General features: G+C 62.2%; 1 protein-coding gene across 1 annotated transcript in view; it reads left to right on the forward strand.

Moving 5' to 3' along the window:
• Positions 1-23802, forward strand: part of ENGASE (endo-beta-N-acetylglucosaminidase) — a 41401-nt gene that overhangs the window by 10006 nt on the left and 7593 nt on the right. Inside the window, exons 4-11 of the mRNA XM_075579751.1 lie at positions 2108-2309; positions 3703-3851; positions 5728-5885; positions 7291-7443; positions 9104-9259; positions 16095-16198; positions 20202-20310; positions 22012-22202. Coding sequence (XP_075435866.1) covers positions 2108-2309; positions 3703-3851; positions 5728-5885; positions 7291-7443; positions 9104-9259; positions 16095-16198; positions 20202-20310; positions 22012-22202 — 1222 coding nt within the window. The remainder of the gene's footprint in view (positions 1-2107; positions 2310-3702; positions 3852-5727; positions 5886-7290; positions 7444-9103; positions 9260-16094; positions 16199-20201; positions 20311-22011; positions 22203-23802) is intronic.

Genomic DNA, 23802 nt, shown 5'->3' on the forward strand with positions numbered 1-23802 from the left:
ACACAGGCAGAACTGGAAGCCCCGGGAGATGACTGTGCCAGGGATGTGAGCTAGGAGAGGTGTGTGAGAGACACAGGCAGACACAGACAGAACTGGAAGCCCCGGGAGATGAGACTGTGCCAGCGATGTGAGCTAGGAGAGGTGTGTGAGAGACACAGGCAGACACAGACAGAACTGGAAGCCCCAGGAGATGAGACTGTACCAGCGATGTGAGCTAGGAGAGGTGTGTGAGAGACACAGGCAGACACAGACAGAACTGGAAGCCCCGGGAGATGAGACTGTACCCGTGATGTGAGCTAGGAGAGGTGTGTGAGAGACACAGGCAGACACAGACAGAACTGGAAGCCCCGGCAGATGAGACTGTGCCAGCGATGTGAGCTAGGAGAGGTGTGTGAGAGACACAGGCAGACACAGACAGAACTGGAAGCCCCGGCAGATGAGACTGTGCCAGCGATGTGAGCTAGGAGAGGTGTGTGAGAGACACAGGCAGAACTGGAAGCCCCGGGAGATGACTGTGCCAGCGATGTGAGCTAGGAGAGGTGTGTGAGAGACACAGGAAGACACAGACAGAACTGGAAGCCCCGGAAGATGAGACTGTGCCAGCGATGTGAGCTAGGAGAGGTGTGTGAGAGACACAGGCAGAACTGGAAGCCCCGGGAGATGACTGTGCCAGCGATGTGAGCTAGGAGAGGTGTGTGAGAGACACAGACAGAACTGGAAGCCCCGAGAGATGAGACTGTGCCAGCGATGTGAGCTAGGAGAGGTGTGTGTGAGAGACACAGGCAGAACTGGAAGCCCCGGGAGATGACTGTGCCAGCGATGTGAGCTAGGAGAGGTGTGTGAGAGACACAGGCAGACACAGACAGAACTGGAAGCCCCGGGAGATGAGACTGTGCCAGCGATGTGAGCTAGGAGAGGTGTGTGAGAGGCACAGGCAGACACAGACAGAACTGGAAGCCCCGGGAGATGAGACTGTGCCAGCGATGTGAGCTAGGAGAGGTGTGTGAGAGACACAGGCAGACACAGACAGAACTGGAAGCCCCGGGAGATGAGACTGTGCCAGCGATGTGAGCTAAGAGAGGTGTGTGAGAGAGACAGGCAGAACTGGAAGCCCCGGGAGATGAGACTGTGCCAGCGATGTGAGCTAGGAGAGGTGTGTGAGAGACACAGGCAGACACAGACAGAACTGGAAGCCCCGGGAGGTGAGACTGTGCCAGCGATGTGAGCTAGGAGAGGTGTGTGAGAGACACAGGCAGAACTGGAAGCCCCGGGAGATGAGACTGTGCCAGCGATGTGAGCTAGCAGAGGTGTGTGAGAGACACAGGCAGACAGAACTGGAAGCCCCGGGAGATGAGACTGCCAGCGATGTGAGCTAGGAGAGGTGTGTGAGAGACACAGGCAGACACAGACAGAACTGGAAGCCCCGGGAGATGAGACTGTGCCAGCGATGTGAGCTAGGAGAGGTGTGTGATAGAAACAGACAGACACAGGCAGAACTGGAAGCCCCGGGAGGTGAGACTGTGCCAGCGATGTGAGCTAGGAGAGGTAGAAAATGAAACACACTTCCTGTTGCATTGCACACAATACTCTGAAGTGAGGAGTGCCCACCTGGAGAAACTCACAGCTCTCATGCAAAACGTTCATAATATAGCAGAGAACCATAATATTAGCGATCCTCCTGGGAGAAGAGGAAGCCCCTGCAGGACTGGCTGCACACTATATCAGCACCTGTCACAGGCTGAGAGACGCCCACTAACCCCCACATCCCTGTGTGTAACTGTTACCCAGGTACTATGTAATCATTATATCCTACTCCCTGTTACTAATGCTTTGGCAATACTGACATGGGCTTCTGTCATGCCAATAAAGCTTATTTGAGAGACGGCGAGAGAGAGACACACAGAGAGATGGGGGAGGGAGGGGGGAGAGAGGGAGACACTGCAAGAGACAGGGAGAGAGGGACTGACAGACTGAGGCAGACACACAGACTGAAGCACAAACAGACCGATAGAGAAAAGTACCAAGACTCATTACTTTCTCGGCTGTATTTGCCCCATGTGAGTTGATTTTCCGTTTGTACTCACATGGCTAACTCTCTCCATCTCAGCAAGACACCATGACAGAGAGACCACTGAACCAATCAGCTTCTTCCTTTCCAACCTGGAAGAACTGCTGTCCTGGAAACCGACCAATCAGGATTCGTTTAACATTGCTGTGACACCTCTAGCCAAGAGACATCCACCAATGGAGAGCCAGAGACCCAGGACCCTCGTCTGCCATGATATGATGGGAGGGTACCTAGAGGACAGGTAGGCGTAGGGCTGAGAGCTGATTGGCTGCAGGGATGAGTAAGACTGAGAGCTGATTGGCTTCAGGGACGGGTAGCAATTCAGAGGTGTCAACCTGTAAGGCAGTGGTTTTTAACCTTTGTTTTGGTAATGGAACCCTATAATTATATAGTGCTGAACCCCTACCCTCTCTAATAGCGTGTCTGAGATGAGATGCATTGTAAGGAACCCCAACCCTCTCTAATAGCGCGTCTGAGATCAGATACATTGTAAGGAACCCCAACCCTCTCTAATAGCGGATCTGAGATCAGATGCATTGTACGGAACCTCAACCCTCTCTAATAGCGCGTCTGAGATCAGATGTATTGTAAGGAACCCCAACCCTCTCTAATAGCGCGTCTGAGATCAGATGCATTGTACGGAACCCCAACCCTCTCTAATAGCGCGTCTGAGATCAGATACATTGTAAGGAACCCCAACCCTCTCTAATAGCGCATCTGAGATCAGATGTATTGTAAGGAACCCCAACCCTCTCTAATAGCGCGTCTGAGATCAGATGCATTGTACGGAAACCCAACCCTCTCTAATAGCGCGTCTGAGATCAGATACATTGTAAGGAACCCCAACCCTCTCTAATAGCGGATCTGAGATCAGATGCATTGTACGGAACCCCAACCCTCTCTAATAGCGCGTCTGAGATCAGATGTATTGTACGGAACCCCAACCCTCTCTAATAGCACGTCTGAGATCAGATACATTGTAAGGAACCCCAACCCTCTCTAATAGCGCGTCTGAGATCAGATGCATTGTACGGAACCCCAACCCTCTCTAATAGCGCGTCTGAGATCAGATGCATTGTAAGGAACCCCAACCCTCTCTAATAGCGCGTCTGAGATCAGATGCATTGTAAGGAACCCCAACCCTCTCTAATAGCGCGTCTCAGATCAGATGCATTGTAAGGAACCCCAACCCTCTCTAATAGCGCGTCTGAGATCAGATGTATTGTAAGGAACCCCAACCCTCTCTAATAGCGCGTCTGAGATCAGATGCTTTGTAAGGAACCCCAACCCTCTCTAATAAATTCTCCTGCCCCGCGCCGTTTCTTCTGACCTCCCGCAGCTCCCGGCTTGCCTGGTCGGTCTCATGTAGTGTATCGCCGCGGCCGGACCAAACCAGTGCGGGTCAGCCAGGTGACTTGGAGGCTGATCTCATCTGATTGGTGGGAGGGGCAGTTAGGGCTCAGAGCTGATTGGCTGGACGGGCAGTTAGGGCTCAGAGCTGATTGGCTGCAGGGGCAGTTAGGGCTCAGAGCTGATTGGCTGGAGGGGCAGGTAGGGCTCAGCTGATTGGCTGGAAGGGCAGGTAGAACTGCCGCAGAGTATTCACGTTGGTTAATACTTACTGTGTCCGTCAGGTTTATCCAAGGCTCGGACGCTCGGGATCCGTACGTGTTCTATCACTGGCAGCACATTGATATCTTTGTGTACTTCAGTCATCGCATGTTCACACTGCCACCTGTGTGCTGGACCAACGCCGCTCACAAGCACGGGGTCTGCGTTCTGGGTGAGAGCCCCCTGTGTCAGGCCCCGCAGCCAGCGCTCTTATACTGCTCTCCCCCACTGCTCCCCCCCCCACACCCAGCGCTCTTACACTGCTCCCCCCCCACACCCAGCGCTCTTATACTGCTCTCCCCCACTGCTCCCCCCCCCACACCCAGCGCTCTTATACTGCCCCCCACACACCCAGCGCTCTTACACTGCCCCCCCCCACACACCCAGCGCTCTTACACTGCTCCCCCCCACACACCCAGCACTCTTACACGGCTCCCCTCCACACCCAGGGCTCTTACACTGCCCCCCCCCCCACACCCAGCACTCTTACACTGCTCCCGCACACACCCAGCGCTCTTACACTGCCCCCCCCACACACCCAGCACTCTTACACTGCTCCCTCACACACCCAGTGCTTGTACACTGCTCCCCCACACACCCAGCGCTCTTACATGGCTCCCCCACACACCCAACGCTCTTACACTGCTCCCCCACACACCCAGCGCTCTTACACTGCTCCCCCACACACCCAGCGCTCTTACACTGCTCCCCCACACACACACCCAGCGCTCTTACACTGCTCCCCCACACACTTGGCTCTCTTACACTGCTCCACCCCACACACTCAACGCTCCTACACTGCTCCCCCCCCCACCCAGCGCTCTTACACTGCCCCCCCCCCCCCACCACACACCCAGCGCTTTTACACGGCTCCCCCACACACCCAGGGCTCTTACACTGCTCCCCCCCACACCCAGCGCTCTTACACTGCTCCCCCACACACCCAGGGCTCTTACACTGCTCCCCCCCACACCCAGCGCTCTTACACTACTCCCACCACACACCCAGCGCTCTTACACTGCTCCCCCCCACACACCCAGCGCTCTTACACTGCTCCCCCCCACACACCCAGCGCTCTTACACTGCTCCCACCACACACCCAGCGCTCTTACACTGCCCCCTCACACACCCAGAGTTCTTACACGGCTCCCCCACACACCCAGCGCTCTTACACTGCTCCCCCACACACACCTAGCGCTCTTACACTGCTCCCCCACACACTTGGCTCTCTTACACTGCTCCACCCCACACACTCAACGCTCCTACACTACTCCCCCCCACCCACCCAGCGCTCTTACACTGCCCCCCCCACCACACACCCAGCGCTCTTACACTGCTCCCCCACACACCCAGCGCTCTTACACTGCTCCCCCACACACCCAGCGCTCTTACACTGCTCCCCCACACACCCAGCGCTCTTACACTGCTCCCACTACACACCCAGCGCTCTTACACTGCTCCCCCACACACCCAGCCCTCTTACACTGCTCCTCCCCACACCCAGCGCTCTTACACTGCTCCCCCACACACCCAGCCCTCTTACACTGCTCCCACCACACACCCAGCGCTCTTACACTGCCCCCTCACACACCCAGCCCTCTTACACTGATCCTCCCCACACCCAGCGCTCTTACACTGCTCCCCCACACACCCAGCACTCTTACACTGCTCCCACCACACACCCAGCGCTCTTACACTGCTCCCACCACACACCCAGCGCTCTTACACTGCTCCCCCACACACCCAGCGCTCTTACACTGCTCCCCCCACACACCCAGCGCTCTTACACTGCTCCCCCCACACACCCAGCGCTCTTACACTGCTCCCCCACTCACCCAGCGCTCTTACACTGCTCCCCCACACACCCAGCGCTCTTACACTGCTCCCCCACACACCCAGCGCTCTTACACTGCTCCCCCACACACCCAGCGCTCTTACACTGCTCCCCCCACACACCCAGCGATCTTACACTGCCCCCCCCCCCCACACCCTGCTTGCAGGCTTTATGCTTCCATCCATTAAGTTTTGTCTCCCCTGCCCCCCCCCAGGCACCTTTATCACGGAGTGGGATGAGGGTGGGAAGACCTGCGAGTCGTTCCTGGCCGGCGAGGAATCTGCGTATCGCGCAGTCGCGGATCAGATGGTTTGGCTGGCACAGTTTTACCAGTTTGACGGCTGGTTGGTGAACATTGAGAATGTGCTGAGTGTGAGTAACTGACCGGCGGCCCCTTCACACCCTCTTCCTGTCCTCTCTCGCCCTCTCCCCTGCAGGGCCGTCTTAACAGCATTACAGGCCCCCGGGCCAAGCAGTGCACTGGGCCCGGCCAACTCCCCGCTGCAAGTCGTACTTTTTCTCCTTCTACCGGGTTAGCGGGAGGTGTGAATGCTGAGGCGGGTGATCGGAAAATTAGTGTTACATTCGGGTCTGTGCACAGATTAGCGCGGGGCCCCTGTGCTCGTGGGGCCCCCGGGCCACTGCCCAGCGTGCCCGTGCGTTAAGACGGCGCTGCTCGTCTGTCCCCCTCTATTTGTCTCATCTCTCTCCTCCTACCCTTCTCCCACTCTCTGATTACTCTCCCCACTTCTTTCCTTTCCTTTACCCCTTTCTACTCCTGCCCTCTCTCCCTTCCCTTTCTTTCTGAAACCCTCCTGTTTGTGACCCCTCCTTTCTCCCCCTCCCTCTATCCCCCCCATCCTCTCTCCCCCACTCCCACTCCCCCCTCCCCCTCTCTCTCCCCTCCCCCCTACCCCTCTCTCTCCCCTCCCTTTCTCTCTCCCCTCCCTTTCTATCTCCCCCTCCCTTTCCCTCTCTCCCCCCTCCTCCCACTCCCCCCATCCCCCCTCTCCCCCTCTCTCCCCCTCCCTTTCTCTATCCCCCTCCATCTCTTTCTCTCTCCCCCCTCCTACTCCCTCTCCCCCTCTTTCTCTCTCTCTCTCTCCCCCTCCCTTTCTCTCTCTCTCCCCCCTCCTCTTTCCCCCCCTTCTCACCCACTCCCCCCTCCTTCTCTCTCCCCCCTCTCCTCTCCCTCCACTCGCCTCCCCCCTTATCTCCCCCCTTCCCTCGCTCCCTCAATCCCTCTCCTCGTTCCCTCACTCCCTCCATCCTATCTCCCCTTCCTTCTCTCTCTCTCCTCCCCTCCCCCTCCTTCTCTCCCCTCCCTATCCCCCTCTCCCCTCCCTATCCCCCCTCCTTCTCTCTCTCCCCCCTCCTTCTCTCTCTCTCTCCCCCACCCCACTCCCCCCCTCCTTCTCCCCCCTCCTCTCCCCCCCTCCTTCTCCCCCCTCCTCTCCCCCACCCTTCTCTCTCTCTCTCCCCCATCCTTCTCTCTCTCCCCCCTCATTCTCCCTCTCCTTCTCTCCCCTCCCACTCCCCCCTCCCACTCCCCCCTCCCACTCCTCCCCTCCCACTCCCCACCATCTCTCTCTCTCTCTCTCTCTCTCTCTCCCCCCCTCCCCCCTCCCACTCCCCCCATCTCTCTCTCTCCCCCATCCTTCTCTCTCTCTCTCCCCCTCCTTCTCCCCTCTCCCCCTCCCCCCTTCTTCTCCCCTCTCCACCCCCATCTCTCCTCCCCCCTTCTCTCTGACTCTTTCCCTTCTCTTCCACCCCCCAGCCTGTGGCTGTGTCCCGCACCCCTCTCTTCCTGCGTTATCTGACGGAGCAGTTACACCTGCGTGTTCCCGGGGGGCAGATTCTGTGGTATGACAGCGTGGTCCAGGATGGAGCATTACAGTGGCAGAATGAGCTCAACGACAACAACAGGCGAGTAGGGAGGGGAGCAGGGAGAGGGGGGAGCAGTGGATGGAGGAGGAGGAGGAGGGGGGGGGAGAGGAGCGTGGAGGGAGCAGGGAGGGGAGCAGTGTCACGGTAGCTTATGACAAGATATAATGAACACCAATTATCTGGGTTGAACTGAACGAGGCTTAGATATAATAAAATATAATTTATTCCTTAAAAAAGGTGAACACAGCAATGTACAGTAGTACAATTAACAGGCAAGAAGGTAACACTTACTTAGGGTTGGGGAATGGAGAAGTATCAGCTAGCAATTCTCCAGCAGTCCGGTGACATTCCAGGTGGAATCAGAAGAACAACAAAAAACTGTAGGGTTGACACAGTTTATATACCTGTGCAACCCTATTCTTAACATTGAATACAGACTATTGGTGAACAATTATCTGTATCCAATCCCTAACGTGGAGATACAGATTAACCCATGCCCCCCAGCTAATTAGCCCATGTGTACTGGGACTCTATGGGTAGCCCCATAATTAAATTAGGGGCGACGACCAGTCTACCAAATGAAGTATCTGCATTGTTTGTAGGTGTAGACATAACACTTACAAACCACTCCAGTTTGATGATTCTCCACCCTCAGGTAACAATTAGAGTGGCAGAGTCTGTTGATTAGTACTTGGTCTGTTGATTAGTACTTAGTGTAAACAATCAGGGCAGTTAACTTTTGATCACAGTGCTTAGGCTCAATCAGCCGGCTGCCCTTCATGACCTATTAGCATAGCAGATGGAGTCTGCATTTTCAGAACAGATCCAAAATACCATACATATACACTTTAATATCTACACATATTAATAAGTTCCATTCTGGTGGGCTCAGTGGGTCGAAATTTGCCAGTTTTTAATGCCTACAGTGACTCCACATATTGGCCAAATATCAACTCTCTGCGACCTCCAGAACTGGAGATACAGAAATGCACTTTAAAACATCTTTAAAATACAGGATTATAATGAAACATGGGAACAGGGGAACATACATTTTCATGACATGACAAGGTGTAAGCCACATTCCTGGACCGCAGTCCAGTTAACCCCTTGCCTCCCTGGTGAGGTCAGGGGGTGGCCATATGGGGTGCAACCCCTTTAATACCGGGCCAACCCAATCTCCCTCTACAAGCGGGTTGCAGAGAGGAGGGGGGAGCGGAGAGGAGGAGGGGGGAGCGGAGAGGAGGAGGGGGGAACATAGAGGAGGCAGGGAAGGAGGGGAGCAGAGTGGGGGGAAGGAGCAGAGAAGGGGTGCAAGATTGGAACATTCTAAAGAGATAACAGGTTCAGTGTTTGCAACTGCACCTTAACCCAGGGGTGTGCAAACTTTTTGCCCTGCGCCCCCCTGCTGCTCTCCCCCATTGCCATTATTCCCCTCCCTCCCCCCCATACCTAGTCTGAAGTGTCAAATGATGCCGCACGGGTCCGTTGCTATGTTACGCAGCCATTTTGAGAAGAGATATGCAGGGAAAAGATGCTGGTAGACGCCGCCGCCGCCGTAACGTCCACATACAGTATATTGCGTGTGGCGCTTCCATATGGGCGTTCTGTATCCTCCTCCCGTGGTTGTAGTATGCTGCTGACCCCCCTGGCAGTGCCGGGGTTAGTGTCCGGGGGTCCCTGACATTTCTTGTCCCCACAGGCAGTTTTTTGACGCCTGTGACGGGATCTTCACCAACTACAATTGGCGGGAGGAGCACGCCCAGCGCATGGCGTCAGAGCCGCGCCGGGCGGACGTGTACATCGGGGTGGACATCTTCGCTCGGGGAGAGGTCGTGGGGGGGAAGTTTGACACCTTTAAGGTAGGTGACGGGCTCCTGTTTCTATGTAAAGGCAATAAGGCACCCGGGGGAATGGCACCTTCAGGTCCTCATTAGGGAGATGGGAAACTGAGAACCGTGTATGTGCTGTCACACCGACGTGTCCCCCTCGCTGTCACCGTCTCCCTCCCGGGGAGCTGTCACACCGACGTGTCCCCCTCGCTGTCACCGTGTCCCCCTCCCGGGCGCTATCACAGTGTCCCCTCCCGGGCGCTATCACAGTGTCCCCTCCCGGGCGCCGTCACCGTGTGTCCCCCTCCTGGGGCTGTCACGGTGTCCCCTCCCGGGCGCTGTCACCGTGTCCCCTCCCGGGCGCTGTCACTGTGTCCCCCCCCTCCCGGGCGCTGTCACCGTGTCCCCCCCCTCCCGGGCGCTGTCACCGTGTCCCCCCCCTCCCGGGCGCTGTCACCGTGTCCCCCCCTCCCGGGCGCTGTCACCGTGTCCCCCCCTCCCGGGCGCTGTCACAGTGTGTCCCCCTCCCGGGCGCTGTCACCGTGTCCCCCTCCCGGCGCTGTCACCGTGTCCCCCTCCCGGCGCTGTCACCGTGTCCCCCTCCCGGGCGCTTTCACCGTGTCCCCCTCCCGGCGCTGTCACCGTGTCCCCCTCCCGGCGCTGTCACCGTGTCCCCCTCCCGGCGCTGTCACCGTGTGTCCCCCTCCCAGCGCTGTCACCGTGTCCCCCTCCCGGGCGACGTCACCGTGTCCCCCCTACCGGGCGCTGTCACTGTGTCCCCTCCCGGGCGCTGTCACCGTGTGTCCCCTCCCGGGCGCTGTCACTGTGTGTCCCCCTCCCGGCGCTGTCACCGTGTCCCCTCCCGGGCGCTGTCACCGTGTCCCCTCCCGGGCGCTTTCACCGTGTCCCCCTCCCGGGCGCTGTCACCGTGTCCCCTCCCGGGCGCTGTCACCGTGTCCCCTCCCGGCGCTGTCACCGTGTCCCCTCCCGGCGCTGTCACCGTGTCCCCTCCAGGGCGCTGTCACCGTGTCCCCCTCCCGGCGCTGTCATCGTGTCCCCCTCCCGGCGCTGTCATCGTGTCCCCCTCCCGGCGCTGTCATCGTGTCCCCTTCCGACGCTGTCACCGTGTCCCCTCCCGGCGCTGTCACCGTGTCCCCCTCCCGGCGCTGTCACCGTGTCCCCCTTCCGGCGCTGTCACCGTGTCCCCTCCCGGCGCTGTCACCGTGTCCCCCTCCCGGCGCTGTCACCGTGTCCCCCTCCCGGGAGCTGTCACCGTGTCCCCTCCCGGCGCTGTCACCGTGTCCCCTCCCGGGCGCTGTCACCGTGTCCCCTCCCGGCGCTGTCACCGTGTCCCCCTCCCGGGCGCTGTCACCGTGTGTCCCCCTCGCTCTCACCGTGTCCCCCTCCCGGCGCTGTCACCGTATCCCCTCCCGGGCGCTGTCACCGTGTCCCCTCCCGGCGCTGTCACCGTGTCCCCCTCCCGGGCGCTGTCACCGTGTGTCCCCCTCGCTCTCACCGTGTCCCCCTCCCGGCGCTGTCACCGTATCCCCCTCCCGGGCGCCTTCACCGTGTCCCCTCCCGGGCGCTGTCACCGTGTCCCCCTCCCGGGCGCTGTCACGTGTCCCCTCCTGGCGCTGTCACCGTGTCCCCCTCCCGGGCGCTGTCACCGTGTGTCCCCCTCGCTCTCACCGTGTCCCCCTCCCGGCGCTGTCACCGTATCCCCTCCCGGGCGCTGTCACCGTGTCCCCTCCCGGCGCTGTCACCGTGTCCCCCTCCCGGGCGCTGTCACCGTGTGTCCCCCTCGCTCTCACCGTGTCCCCCTCCCGGCGCTGTCACCGTATCCCCCTCCCGGGCGCCTTCACCGTGTCCCCTCCCGGGCGCTGTCACCGTGTCCCCCTCCCGGGCGCTGTCACGTGTCCCCTCCTGGCGCTGTCACCATGTGTCCCCCTCCCGGGCGCTGTCACCATGTGTACCCCTCCCGGGCGCTGTCACCGTATCCCCTCCCGGCGCTGTCACCGTGTGTCCCCCTCCCGGCGGTGTCACCGTGTCCCCTCCCGGGCGCTGTCACCGTGTCCCCCTCCCGGGCGCTGTCACCGTGTCCCCCTCCCGGGCGCCGTCACCGTGTCCCCCTCCCGGGCGCCGTCACCGTGTCCCCTCCCGGGCGCTGTCACCGTGTGTCCCCCTCCCGGGCGCTGTCACCGTGTGTCCCCCTCCCGGGCGCTGTCACCGTGTGTCCCCCTCCCGGGCGCTGTCACCGTGTCCCCTCCCGGCGCTGTCACCGTGTGTCCCCCTCCCGGCGCTGTCACCGTGTCCCCTCCCGGGCGCCGTCACCGTGTCCCCCCTCCCGGGCGCCGTCACCGTGTCCCCCTCCCGGGCGCCGTCACCGTGTGTCCCCATCCGGGTGCCGTCACCCGTGTCCCCCTCCCGGGCGCTGTCACCGTGTCCCCCTCCCGGGCGCCGTCACCGTGTCCCCCTCCCGGGCGCCGTCACCGTGTCCCCCTCCCGGGCGCCGTCACCGTGTCCCCCTCCCGGGCGCCGTCACCGTGTGTCCCCATCCCGGGCGCTGTCACCGTGTCCCCTCCCGGCGCTGTCACCGTGTGTCCCCCTCCCGGCGCTGTCACCGTGTCCCCTCCCGGGTGCTGTCACCGTGTCCCCCCTCCCGGGCGCCGTCACCGTGTCCCCCTCCCGGGCGCCGTCACCGTGTGTCCCCATCCGGGCGCTGTCACCGTGTCCCCCTCCCGGGCGCTGTCACCGTGTCCCCCTCCCAGCGCCGTCACCGTGTCCCCCTCCCGGGCGCCGTCACCGTGTCCCCCTCCCGGGCGCCGTCACCGTGTCCCCCTCCCGGGCGCCGTCACCGTGTCCCCCTCCCGGGCGCCGTCACTGTGTCCCCCTCCCGGGCGCCGTCACCGTGTCCCCCTCCCGGGCGCTGTCACCGTGTCCCCCCCTCCCGGGCGCTGTCACCGTGTCCCCCCCCTCCCGGGCGCTGTCACCGTGTCCCCCCCTCCCGGGCGCTGTCACCGTGTGTCCCCCTCCCGGCGCTGTCACCGTGTCCCCCTCCCGGCGCTGTCACCGTGTCCCCCTCCCGGGCGCTGTCACCGTGTCCCCCTCCGGCGCTGTCACCGTGTCCCCCTCCCGGCGCTGTCACCGTGTCCCCCTCCCGGCGCTGTCACCGTGTGTCACCCTCCCGGCGCTGTCACCGTGTCCCCCTCCCGGGCGCTGTCACTGTGTCCCCCTCCCGGGCGCTGTCACCGTGTGTCCCCTCCCGGGCGCTGTCACTGTGTGTCCCCCTCCCGGGCGCTGTCACCGTGTCCCCCCTCCCGGGCGCCGTCACCGTGTCCCCCTCCCGAGCGCCGTCACCGTGTCCCCCTCCCGGGCGCCGTCACCGTGTCCCCCTCCCGGGCGCCGTCACCGTGTCCCCCTCCCGGGCGCCGTCACCGTGTCCCCCTCCCGGGCGCTGTCACCGTGTCCCCCCCTCCCGGGCGCTGTCACCGTGTCCCCCCCCTCCCGGGCGCTGTCACCGTGTCCCCCCCTCCCGGCGCTGTCACCGTGTCCTCCTCCCGGCGCTGTCACCGTGTCCCCCTCCCGGGCGCTGTCACCGTGTCCCCCCCCGGCGCTGTCACCGTGTCCCCCTCCCGGCGCTGTCACCGTGTCCCCCCTCCCGGCGCTGTCACCGTGTGTCACCCTCCCGGCGCTGTCACCGTGTCCCCCTCCCGGGCGCTGTCACTGTGTCCCCTCCCGGGCGCTGTCACCGTGTGTCCCCTCCCGGGCGCTGTCACTGTGTGTCCCCCTCCCGGCGCTGTCACCGTGTCCCCTCCCGGGCGCTGTCACCGTGTCCCCTCCCGGGCGCTTTCACCATGTCCCCCTCCCGGGCGCTGTCACCGTGTCCCCTCCCGGGCGCTGTCACCGTGTCCCCCCTCCCGGGCGCCGTCACCGTGTCCCCTCCCGGGTGCTGTCACCGTGTCCCCCTCCCGGCGCTGTCACCGTGTCCCCTCCCGGCGCTGTCACCGTGTCCCCTCCAGGGCGCTGTCACCGTGTCCCCCCTCCCGGCGCTGTCATCGTGTCCCCTCCCGGCGCTGTCATCGTGTCCCCCCTCCCGGCGCTTTCATCGTGTCCCCCCTCCCGGCGCTGTCATCGTGTCCCCCTCCCGGCGCTGTCATCGTGTCCCCCTCCCGGCGCTGTCATCGTGTCCCCCTCCCGGCGCCGTCACCGTATCCCCCTCCCAGCGCCGTCACCGTGTCCCCCTCCCGGGCGCCGTCACCGTGTCTCCCTCCCCGGGCGCCGTCACCGTGTCCCCCTCCCGGCGCTGTCACCGTGTCCCCCCTCCCGGCGCTGTCACCGTGTCCCCCTCCCGGCGCTGTCACCGTGTCCCCTCCCGGCGCTGTCACCGTGTCCCCCTCCCGGCGCTGTCACCGTGTCCCCCTCCTGGCGCTGTCACCGTGTCCCCCTCCTGGCGCTGTCACCGTGTCCCCCTTCCGGCGCTGTCACCGTGTCCCCCTTCCGGCGCTGTCACCGTGTCCCCTCCCTGGCGCTATCACCGTGTCCCCTCCCGGCGCTGTCACCGTGTCCCCCTCCCGGCGCTGTCACCGTGTCCCCCCTCCCGGGCGCTGTCACCGTGTCCCCTCCCGGGCGCTGTCACCGTGTCCCCTCCCGGCGCTGTCACCGTGTCCCCTCCCGGGCGCTGTCACCATGTCCCCTCCCGGCGCTGTCACCGTGTCCCCCTCCCGGGCGCTGTCACCGTGTGTCCCCCTCGCTCTCACCGTGTCCCCCTCCCGGCGCTGTCACCGTATCCCCCTCCCGGGCGCCGTCACCGTGTCCCCCTCCCGGGCGCTGTCACGTGTCCCCTCCCGGCGCTGTCACCGTGTCCCCCTCCCGGCGCTGTCACCGTGTCCCCCTCCCGGCGCTGTCACCATGTGTCCCCCTCCCGGGCGCTGTCACCGTATCCCCTCCCGGCGCTGTCACCGTGTGTCCCCCCTCCGGCGGTGTCACCGTGTCCCCTCCCGGGAGCTGTCACCGTGTCCCCCTCCCGGGCGCTGTCACCGTGTCCCCCTCCCGAGCGCTGTCACCGTGTCCCCCTCCCGGGCGCCGTCACCGTGTCCCCCTCCCGGGCGCCGTCACCGTGTCCCCTCCCGGGCGCTGTCACCGTGTGTCCCCCTCCCGGGCGCTGTCACCGTGTGTCCCCCTCCCGGGCGCTGTCACCGTGTCCCCTCCCGGGCGCTGTCACCGTGTCCCCCTCCCGGGCGCCGTCACCAGCGTCCCCCTCCCGGGCGCCGTCACCGTGTGTCCCCATCCGGGCGCTGTCACCGTGTCCCCCCTCCCGGGCGCTGTCACCGTGTCCCCCTCCCAGCGCCGTCACCGTGTCCCCCTCCCGGGCGCCGTCACCGTGTCCCCCTCCCGGGCGCCGTCACCGTGTCCCCCTCCCGGGCGCCGTCACCCGTGTCCCCCCTCCCGGGCGCCGTCACCGTGTCCCCCTCCCGGGCGCCGTCACCGTGTCCCCCTCCCGGGCACCGTCACCGTGTCCCCCTCCCGGGCGCTGTCACCGTGTCCCCCCCTCCCGGGCGCTGTCACCGTGTCCCCTCCTGGCGCTGTCACCGTGTGTCCCCCTCCCGGGCGCTGTCACCGTGTCCCCCCCTCCCGGGCGCTGTCACCGTGTCCCCTCCTGGCGCTGTCACCGTGTGTCCCCCTCCCGGGCGCTGTCACCGTGTCCCCCTCCCGGCGCTGTCACCGTGTCCCCCTCCCGGCACTGTCACCGTGTCCCCCTCCCGGGCGCTGTCACCGTGTCCCCCTCCCGGGCGCTGTCACCGTGTCCCCCTCCCGGCGCTGTCACCGTGTCTCCCTCCCGGCGCTGTCACCGTGTCCCCCTCCCGGCGCTGTCACCGTGTGTCCCCCTCCCGGCGCTGTCACCGTGTCCCCCTCCCGGGCGCTGTCACCGTGTCCCCCTCCCGGGCGCTGTCACCGTGTCCCCCTCCCGGGCGCTGTCACCGTGTCCCCCCTCCCAGCGCCGTCACCGTGTCCCCCTCCCGGGCGCCGTCACCGTGTCCCCCCTCCCGGGCGCCGTCACCGTGTCCCCCCTCCCGGGCGCTGTCACCGTGTCCCCCTCCCGGGCGCTGTCACCGTGTCCCCTCCTGGCGCTGTACCGTGTGTCCCCCTCCCGGGCGCTGTCACCGTGTCCCCCTCCCGGCGCTGTCACCGTGTCCCCCTCCCGGCGCTGTCACCGTGTCTCCCTCCCGGGCGCTGTCACCGTGTCCCCCTCCCGGCGCTGTCACCGTGTCCCCCTCCCGGCGCTGTCACCGTGTCTCCCTCCCGGCGCTGTCACCGTGTCCCCCTCACGGCGCTGTCACCGTGTGTCCCCCTCCCGGCGCTGTCACCGTGTCCCCCTCCCGGGCGACGTCACCGTGTCCCCCTCCCGGGCGACGTTACCATGTCCCCCTCCCGGGCGCTGTCACTGTGTCCCCTCCCGGGCGCTGTCACTGTGTCCCCTCCCGGGCGCTGTCACCATGTGTCCCCTCCCGGGCGCTGTCACCGTGTGTCCCCCTCCCGGCGCTGTCACCGTGTCCCCTCCTGGGCGCTGTCACCGTGTCCCCTCCCGGGCGCTTTCACCGTGTCCCCCTCCCGGGCGCTGTCACCGTGTCCCCCTCCCGGGCGCTGTCACCATGTCCCCTCCCGGGCGCTGTCACCGTGTCCCCTCCCGGGCGCTGTCACCGTGTCCCCCTCCCGGGCGCCGTCACCGTGTCCACTCCCGGGCGCCGTCACCGTGTCCCCTGCCGGGCGCTGTCACCGTGTCCCCTCCCGGGCGCCGTCACCGTGTCCCCTCCCGGCGCTGTCACCGTGTCCCCTCCCGGCGCTGTCACCGTGTCCTGTGTCTCAGTCCCTGCAGGTAATCCGGCAGCACGGCCTCTCCGCCGCGCTCTTCGCTCCCGGCTGGGTGTACGAGTGTCTGGAGAAGGAGGAATTCCTGCAGAACCAGCACAAGTGAGAGCGCAGTGAGCGTGCGAGAGACCCTGTGCGAGAGACCCTGTGTGAGAGCACAAGTGAGAGCGCAGTGAGCGTGCGAGAGACCCTGTGTGAGAGCGCAGTGCAGTGAGCGTGCGAGAGACCCTGTGTGAGAGCACAAGTGAGAGCGCAGTGAGCGTGCGAGAGACCCTGAGTGAGAGCGCAGTGAGCGTGCGAGAGACCCTGTGTGAGAGCGCAGTGAGTGTGACAGGCCCTGTGTGAGAGCACAAGTGAGAGCGCAGTGAGCGTGCGAGAGACCCTGTGTGAGAGCACAAGTGAGAGCACAGTGCAGTGAGCGTGCGACAGACCCTGTGTGAGAGCACAAGTGAGAGCGCAGTGAGCGTGTGACAGGCCCTGTGTGAGAGCACAAGTGAGAGCGCAGTGAGCGTGCGAGAGACCCTGTGTGAGAGCAAAGTGCAGTGAGCGTGCGAGAGACCCTGTGCGAGAGACCCTGTGTGAGAGCACAAGTGAGAGCGCAGTGAGCGTGCGAGAGACCCTGTGTGAGAGCGCAGTGCAGTGAGCGTGCGAGAGACCCTGTGTGAGAGCACAAGTGAGAGCGCAGTGAGCGTGCGAAAGACCCTGTGTGAGAGCGCAGTGCAGTGAGCGTGCGAGAGACCCTGTGTGAGAGCACAAGTGAGAGCGCAGTGAGCGTGCGAGAGACCCTGAGTGAGAGCGCAGTGAGCGTGCGAGAGACCCTGTGTGAGAGCGCAGTGAGTGTGACAGGCCCTGTGTGAGAGCACAAGTGAGAGCGCAGTGAGCGTGCGAGAGACACTGTGTGAGAGCACAAGTGAGAGCACAGTGCAGTGAGCGTGCGACAGACCCTGTGTGAGAGCACAAGTGAGAGCGCAGTGAGCGTGTGACAGGCCCTGTGTGAGAGCACAAGTGAGAGCGCAGTGAGCGTGCGAGAGACCCTGTGTGAGAGCAAAGTGCAGTGAGCGTGCGACAGACCCTGTGTGAGAGCACAAGTGAGATCGCAGTGCACAGTGAGCGTGCAACAGACCCTGTTGTGAGAGCACAAGTGAGAGCGCAGTGCAGTGAGCGTGCGACAGGCCCTGTGTGAGAGCACAAGTGAGGGCGCAGTGCAGTGAGCATGCGACAGGCCTTGTGTGAGAGCCCAGTGCAGTAAGCGTGCGACAGGCCCTGTGTGAGAGCACAGTGAGCGTGTGACAGGCCCTGTGTGAGAGCACAAGTGAGAGCGCAGTGCACAGTGAGCATGCGACAGGCCCTGTGTGAGATCACAAGTGAGAGTGCAGTCAGCGTGTGACAGTGTGTGAGAGCGCTGTGCAGTGAGAGTGTGACAGGCCCTGTGTTGATCACAAGTGAGAGCGCAGTGCAGTAAGCGTGCGACAGGCCCTGTGTGAGATCACAAGTGTGAGCGCAGTGCAGTGAGCGTGCGACAGACCCTGTGTAAGAGTACAAGTGAGAGCGCAGTGCACAATGAGCGTGCGACAGGTGAGATCACAGCCTGAAATTTGAGGACAGACACCTAGTACCGCACACTCTGTCCTCTCTCTGCCCCCCCCCCCTCTTTATCTTTCTCTCTCTCTCAGCTCTTAGCTGTCTCTCAGCTCTCTCAATCTCAGCTCTTAGCTCTCTCTTTCTCAGCACTCTCTCTCCCTCTCCGCTCTCTCTCTCTCAGCTTTTCTCTCTATCTATCTCAGCTCTCTCTCCTCTCTCCGCTCGCTCTCTTTCTCAGCACTTTCTCCGCTCTCTCTCTCTCCTCTCTTTAAGCTCACTCTCTTTCTCTCTCTCAACTCTCTTGTTCTCTAGCTCTCTCAGCTTTCTCTCTCACTGCACTCAGCTCTCATTCTCTTTCTCTCTCTCAGCACTCACAGCTTTCTCTCTCTCAGCTCTGTGTCTCTCTCTGCGCCTTCTCTCTCCTCTCTCTCCCTCTCCGCTCTCTCTCTCTCAGCTCTCTCTCTGACCACAGATTCTGGTCTCTCCTGGAGAGTCACCTTCCCACGCACAGTCTCTGCACTCTCTCTGCTCTCTCTCTGCTCTCTCTCTGCTCTCTCTCTCGGGCTGCAGATACTGGTCTCTCCTAGACAGTCACCTCCCCACGCACTCTCTCAGCTTTCTCTCTCTGCTCTCTCTCTCTCAGCTTTCTCTCTCTCTCTCTCAGCTCTCTTTCTCAGCTCTCTTTCTCAGCTCTCTTTCGGCTCTTAGCTCTCTCAGGCTGCAGATTCTGGTCTCTGCTGGACAGTCACCCCCCCGCGCACTCTCTCTGCACTCTATCGTCTCTCTCTCGGCTCTCTCTCTCTCTCGGCTCGCTCTCTCTCTCTCGGCTCTCTCTCTCGGCTCGCTCTCTCTCTCTCGGCTGGCTCACTCTCTCTCTCTCGGCTCGTTCGCTCTCTCTCGGCTCGTTCGCTCTCTCTCGGCTCTCTCTCTCGGCTCATTCGCTCTCTCTCGGCTCACTCTCTCTCTCGGCTCGGTCTCTCTCTCTCGGCTCGCTCTCTCTCTCTCGGCTCGCTCTCTCTCTCTCGGCTCTCTCTCTCTCGGCTCTCTCTCTCTCGGCTGTCTCTCTCGGCTCGTTCGCTCTCTCTCTCTCGGCTCGCTCTCTCTCTGTCGGCTCTCTCTCTCTCGGCTCTCTCTCGGCTCCCCCCCCTCCCCCCGACACATGGCTATCTGTCACTGTGCTCCCCCCCTCCCAAATCAACGGCTATCTGTCACTGTCCCCCCCTGCAGATTCTAGTCTCTCCTGGAGAGTCGCCTCCCCACACATAGTCTCTGCGCTCTCTCTCTCGGCTCTCTCTCTCGGCTCTCTCTCTCTCTCGGCTCTCTCTCTCTCTCCGCTCTCTCTCTCTCCGCTCTCTCTCTCTCCGCTCTCTCTCTCTCTCGGCTCTCTCTCTCTCCGCTCTCTCTCTCCGCTCTCTCTCTCTCTCCGCTCTCTCTCCGCTCTCTCTCCGCTCTCTCTCCGCTCTCTCTCTCTCCGCTCTCTCTCTCTCCGCTCTCTCTCTGCGCTCTCTCTCTCTCTGCGCTCTCTCTCTCTCTGCGCTCTCTCTCTCTCTGCGCTCTCTCTCTGCGCTCTCTCTCTGTGCTCTCTCTCTGCGCTCTCTCTCTGCGCTCTCTCTCTGCGCTCTCTCTCTGCGCTCTCTCTCTCTGCGCTCTCTCTTTCTCTGCTCTCTCTCCCTCTCTCTCCGCTCTCTCTCCCTCTCTCTCCGCTCTCTCTCCCTCTTTCTCCGCTCTCTCTCTCTCCGCTCTCTCTCTCTCCGCTCTCTCTCTCTCTCCGCTCTCTCTCTCGGCTCGCTCGCGCTCTCTCTCTCGGCCCGCAGATTCTGGTCTCTCCTGGAGAGTCACCTCCTCACGCACAGTCTCTCCTCTCTCTGCGCTCTCTCTGCGCTCTCTCTGCGCTCTCTCAGCTCTCTCTCTCTCGGCCCGCAGATTCTGGGCTCTCCTCTAGACACACCTACTCACGCACAGTCTCTGCGCTCTCTCTCAGCTTTCTCTCTGTCAGGTCTCTCTCTATTGGTCCGCAGATTCTGGTCTCTGCGCTCTCTCAGCTCTTTCTCACCTCTCTCTCGGCCCGCAGATTCTGGTCTCTCCTGGAGAGACACCTCCCCACGCACAGTCTCTCCTCTCTCTCTGCGCTCTCTCAGCTCTCTCTCTCTCGGCCCGCAGATTCTGGTCTCTCCTGGAGAGACACCTCCCCACGCACAGTCTCTCCTCTCTCTCTGCGCTCTCTCAGCTCTCTCTCTCTCGGCCCGCAGATTCTGGTCTCTCCTGGAGAGACACCTCCCCACGCACAGTCTCTCCTCTCTCTCTGCGCTCTCTCAGCTCTCTCTCTCTCGGCCCGCAGATTCTGGGCTCTCCTGGAGAGACACCTCCCCACGCACAGTCTCTGCGCTCTCTCTGCGCTCTCTCAGCTCTCTCTCTCTCGGCCCACAGATTCTGGTCTCTCCTTGAGAGACACCTCCCCACGCACAGTCTCTGCGCTCTCTCTGCGCTCTCTCTGCGCTCTCTCAGCTCTCTCTCTCGGCCGCAGATTCTGGGCTCTCCTGGAGAGACACCTCCCCACGCACAGTCTCTGTGCTCTCCCCGTCTCCTCTTCCTTCTGTCTCGGATTTGGAAAGAAGCGGTTTTCCTACGGAGAGGTGAATAACACACACGGCTATCTGTCACTGTGCCCCCCCCCCCGACACACGGCTATCTGTCACTGTGCACCCCCCCGACACACGGCTATCTGTCACTGTGCCCCCCGACACACGGCTATCTGTCACTGTGCCCCCCCCCCCCCCCGACACACGGCTATCTGTCGCTGTGCCCCCCCCCCCCCCGACACACGGCTATCTGTCACTGTACCCCCCCCCGACACACGGCTATCTGTCACTGTGCCCCCCCCCCCCGACACACTACTATCTGTCACTGTGCCCCCCCCCCGACACACTACTATCTGTCACTGTGGCCCCCCCCGACACATGGCTATCTGTCACTGTGCCCCCCCGACACACGGCTATCTCTCACTGTGCTCCCCCCCAACACATGGCTATATGTCACTGTGCCCCCCCCCCCACCCCGACACACTGTTATCTCTCACTGTGGTCCCCCGACACACGGCTATCTGTCGCTGTGCCCCCCCCCCCGACACACGGCTATCTGTCACTGTACCCCCCCCCGACACACGGCTATCTGTCACTGTGCCCCCCCCCCGACACACTACTATCTGTCACTGTGCCCCCCCCCCCCCCGACACACTACTATCTGTCACTGTGGCCCCCCCCCGACACATGGCTATCTGTCACTGTGCCCCCCCGACACACGGCTATCTCTCACTGTGCTCCCCCCCAACACATGGCTATATGTCACTGTGCCCCCCCCCCCCACCCCGACACACTGTTATCTCTCACTGTGGTCCCCCGACACACGGCTATCTGTCACTGTGCCCCCCCCCCTGACACACGGCTATCTCTCACTGTGCCCCCCCCCGACACACGGCTATCTCTCACTGTGCCCCCCCCCAACACACGGCTATCTCTCACTGTGGCCCCCCCCCCGACACTGCTATCTGTCACTGTGCCCCCCTGACACACACACACACACAGCTATCTCTCACTGTGCCCCCCTGACACACACACACACACACACACACACACACACACACACACAGCTATCTCTCACTGTGCCCCCCTGACACACACACACACACACAGTTATCTCTCACTGTCCCCCCCTGACACACACACAGCTATCTCTCACTGTCCCCCTCTGACACACACACACACTATCTCTCACTGTCCCCCCCTGACACACAAACACACTATCTCTCACTGTCCCCCCCTGACACACACACACACACACACACACACACACACACACTAGCTCTCACTGTGCCCTCCCTGACACACACACAGCAATCTCTCACTGTGCCCCCCTGACACACACACACACACACACACACACACACACACACACACACACACACACAGCTATCTCTCACTGTCCCCCCCTGACACACACACAGCTACCCCTCACTGTCCCCCCTGACACACACACAGCTATCTCTCACTGCCCCCCCCCTGACAAACACAGCTATCTCTCACTGTCCCCCCCCCTGACAAACACAGCTATCTCTCACTCTCCCCCCCTGACACACACACTATCTCACTGTCCCCCCCTGAGACACACACACACACACACACACACACTAGCTCTCACTGTGCCCCCCCTGACACACACACACAGCCATCTCTCACTGTCCCCCCCCCTGACACACACACACCTATCTCTCACTGTCCCCCCCTGACACACACACGGCTTCCTCCCTGTGACCTTTTTCGTGGCTCCGTGGCCCTCAGGGGGAGGACGTGGGTCCGTGGTGTAACCTGAGCGCTCAGGAGATGCAGCCGATCTTCTTGGGGGTCTCTCCCTCGGAGGGGCCGGGCGGCTGGGTCAGGTCCAGAAGCTGCCCGCGGGACGCCTGGCATGGGGGCAACTCCCTGCTCATCGAGGGCACCTTACCAGCGGACACCAGTGGGGTCACTGTGAGGTCAGTGTGGTCATTCTCACTGGCAGGGTCACTGTGAGGTCATTCTCACCTGTGGGGTCATTCTCACCGGCGGGGTCACTGTGAGGTCATTCTCACCTGTGGGGTCAGTATGGGGTCAATCTCACTGTCAGGATCATTGTGAGGTCAGTGAGGGGTCATTCTCACCGGCGGGATCAGTGGGAGGTCAGTATGGGGTTATTCTCACTGGCAGGGTCACTGTGAGGTCAGTGTGGGGTTATTCACACTGGCAGGGTCAGTTTGTGGTCATTCTCACTGGCGAGGTCACTGTGAGATTATTCTCACTGGCAGGGTCACTGTGAGGCCATTCACACTGGCGGGGTCACTGTGAGATCATTCTCACTGGCAGGGTCACTGTGAGGTCAGTGTGAGATCATTCTCACTGGCAGGGTCACTGTGAGGTCAGTGTGAGATCATTCTCACTGGCAGGGTCACTGAGGTCAGTGTGAGATCATTCACACTGGCGGGGTCACTGTGAGATCATTCTCTGGCGGGGTCACTGTGAGGTCAGTGTGAGATCATTCTCACTGGCGGGGTCACTGTGAGATCATTCTCACTGGCAGGGTCACTGAGGTCAGTGTGAGATCATTCACACTGGCGGGGTCACTGTGAAATCATTCTCTGGCAGGGTCACTGTGAGGTCAGTGTGAGATCATTCTCACTGGCGGGGTCACTGAGGTCAGTGTGAGATCATTCACACTGGCGGGGTCACTGTGAGATCATTCTCTGGCGGGGTCACTGTGAGGTCAGTGTGAGATCATTCTCACTGGCGGGGTCACTGTGAGATCATTCTCACTGGCAGGGTCACTGAGGTCAGTGTGAGATCATTCACACTGGCGGGATCACTGTGAAATCATTCTCTGGCAGGGTCACTGTGAGGTCAGTGTGAGATCATTCTCACTGGCGGGGTCACTGTGAGATCATTCTCGCTGGCAGGGTCACTGTGAGGTCAGTGTGAGATCATTCTCACTGGCAGGGTCACTGTGAGGTCAGTGTGAGATCATTCTCACTGGCAGGGTCACTGTGAGATCAGTTTGTGGTTATTCTCACTGGCAGGGTCACTGAGGTCATTCTCACTGGCAGTGTCACTGTGAGGTCAGTGTGGGGTTATTCTCACTGGTGGGTCAGTGTGAGGTCATTTGCACCGGCATGGTCATTGTAGGGACATTCTCACTGGTGGGGTCACTGTGGGGTCATTCTCACCGGTGGGGTCAGTGTGAGGTCATTCTTACTGACTGGGTCAGTGTGATGTCATTCTCACCGGTGGGGTCACTGGGAGGTCAGTCTGGGTCATGATCACCAATGGGGTCATTGTGAGGTCATTCTCACTGGCAGGGTCACTGTGAAGTCAGTGTAGGGTCATTCTCACCGGCGGGGTCACTATGGGGTCATTCTCACCAGCGGTGTCAGTGTAAGGTCATTCTCACTGGCAGGATCACTGTGAGGTCAGTGTGGGGTCATTCTCACTGGCGGGATCAGTGGGAGGTCAATATGGGGTTATTCTCACTGGCAGGGTCAGTTTGTGGTCATTCTCACTGGCAGGGTCACTGTGAGGTCATTCTCACTGGCTGGGTCACTGTGA

Source organism: Ascaphus truei, chromosome 22, assembly GCF_040206685.1.
Source record: "Ascaphus truei isolate aAscTru1 chromosome 22, aAscTru1.hap1, whole genome shotgun sequence".
In the NCBI taxonomy this organism is placed as follows: domain Eukaryota; kingdom Metazoa; phylum Chordata; class Amphibia; order Anura; family Ascaphidae; genus Ascaphus; species Ascaphus truei.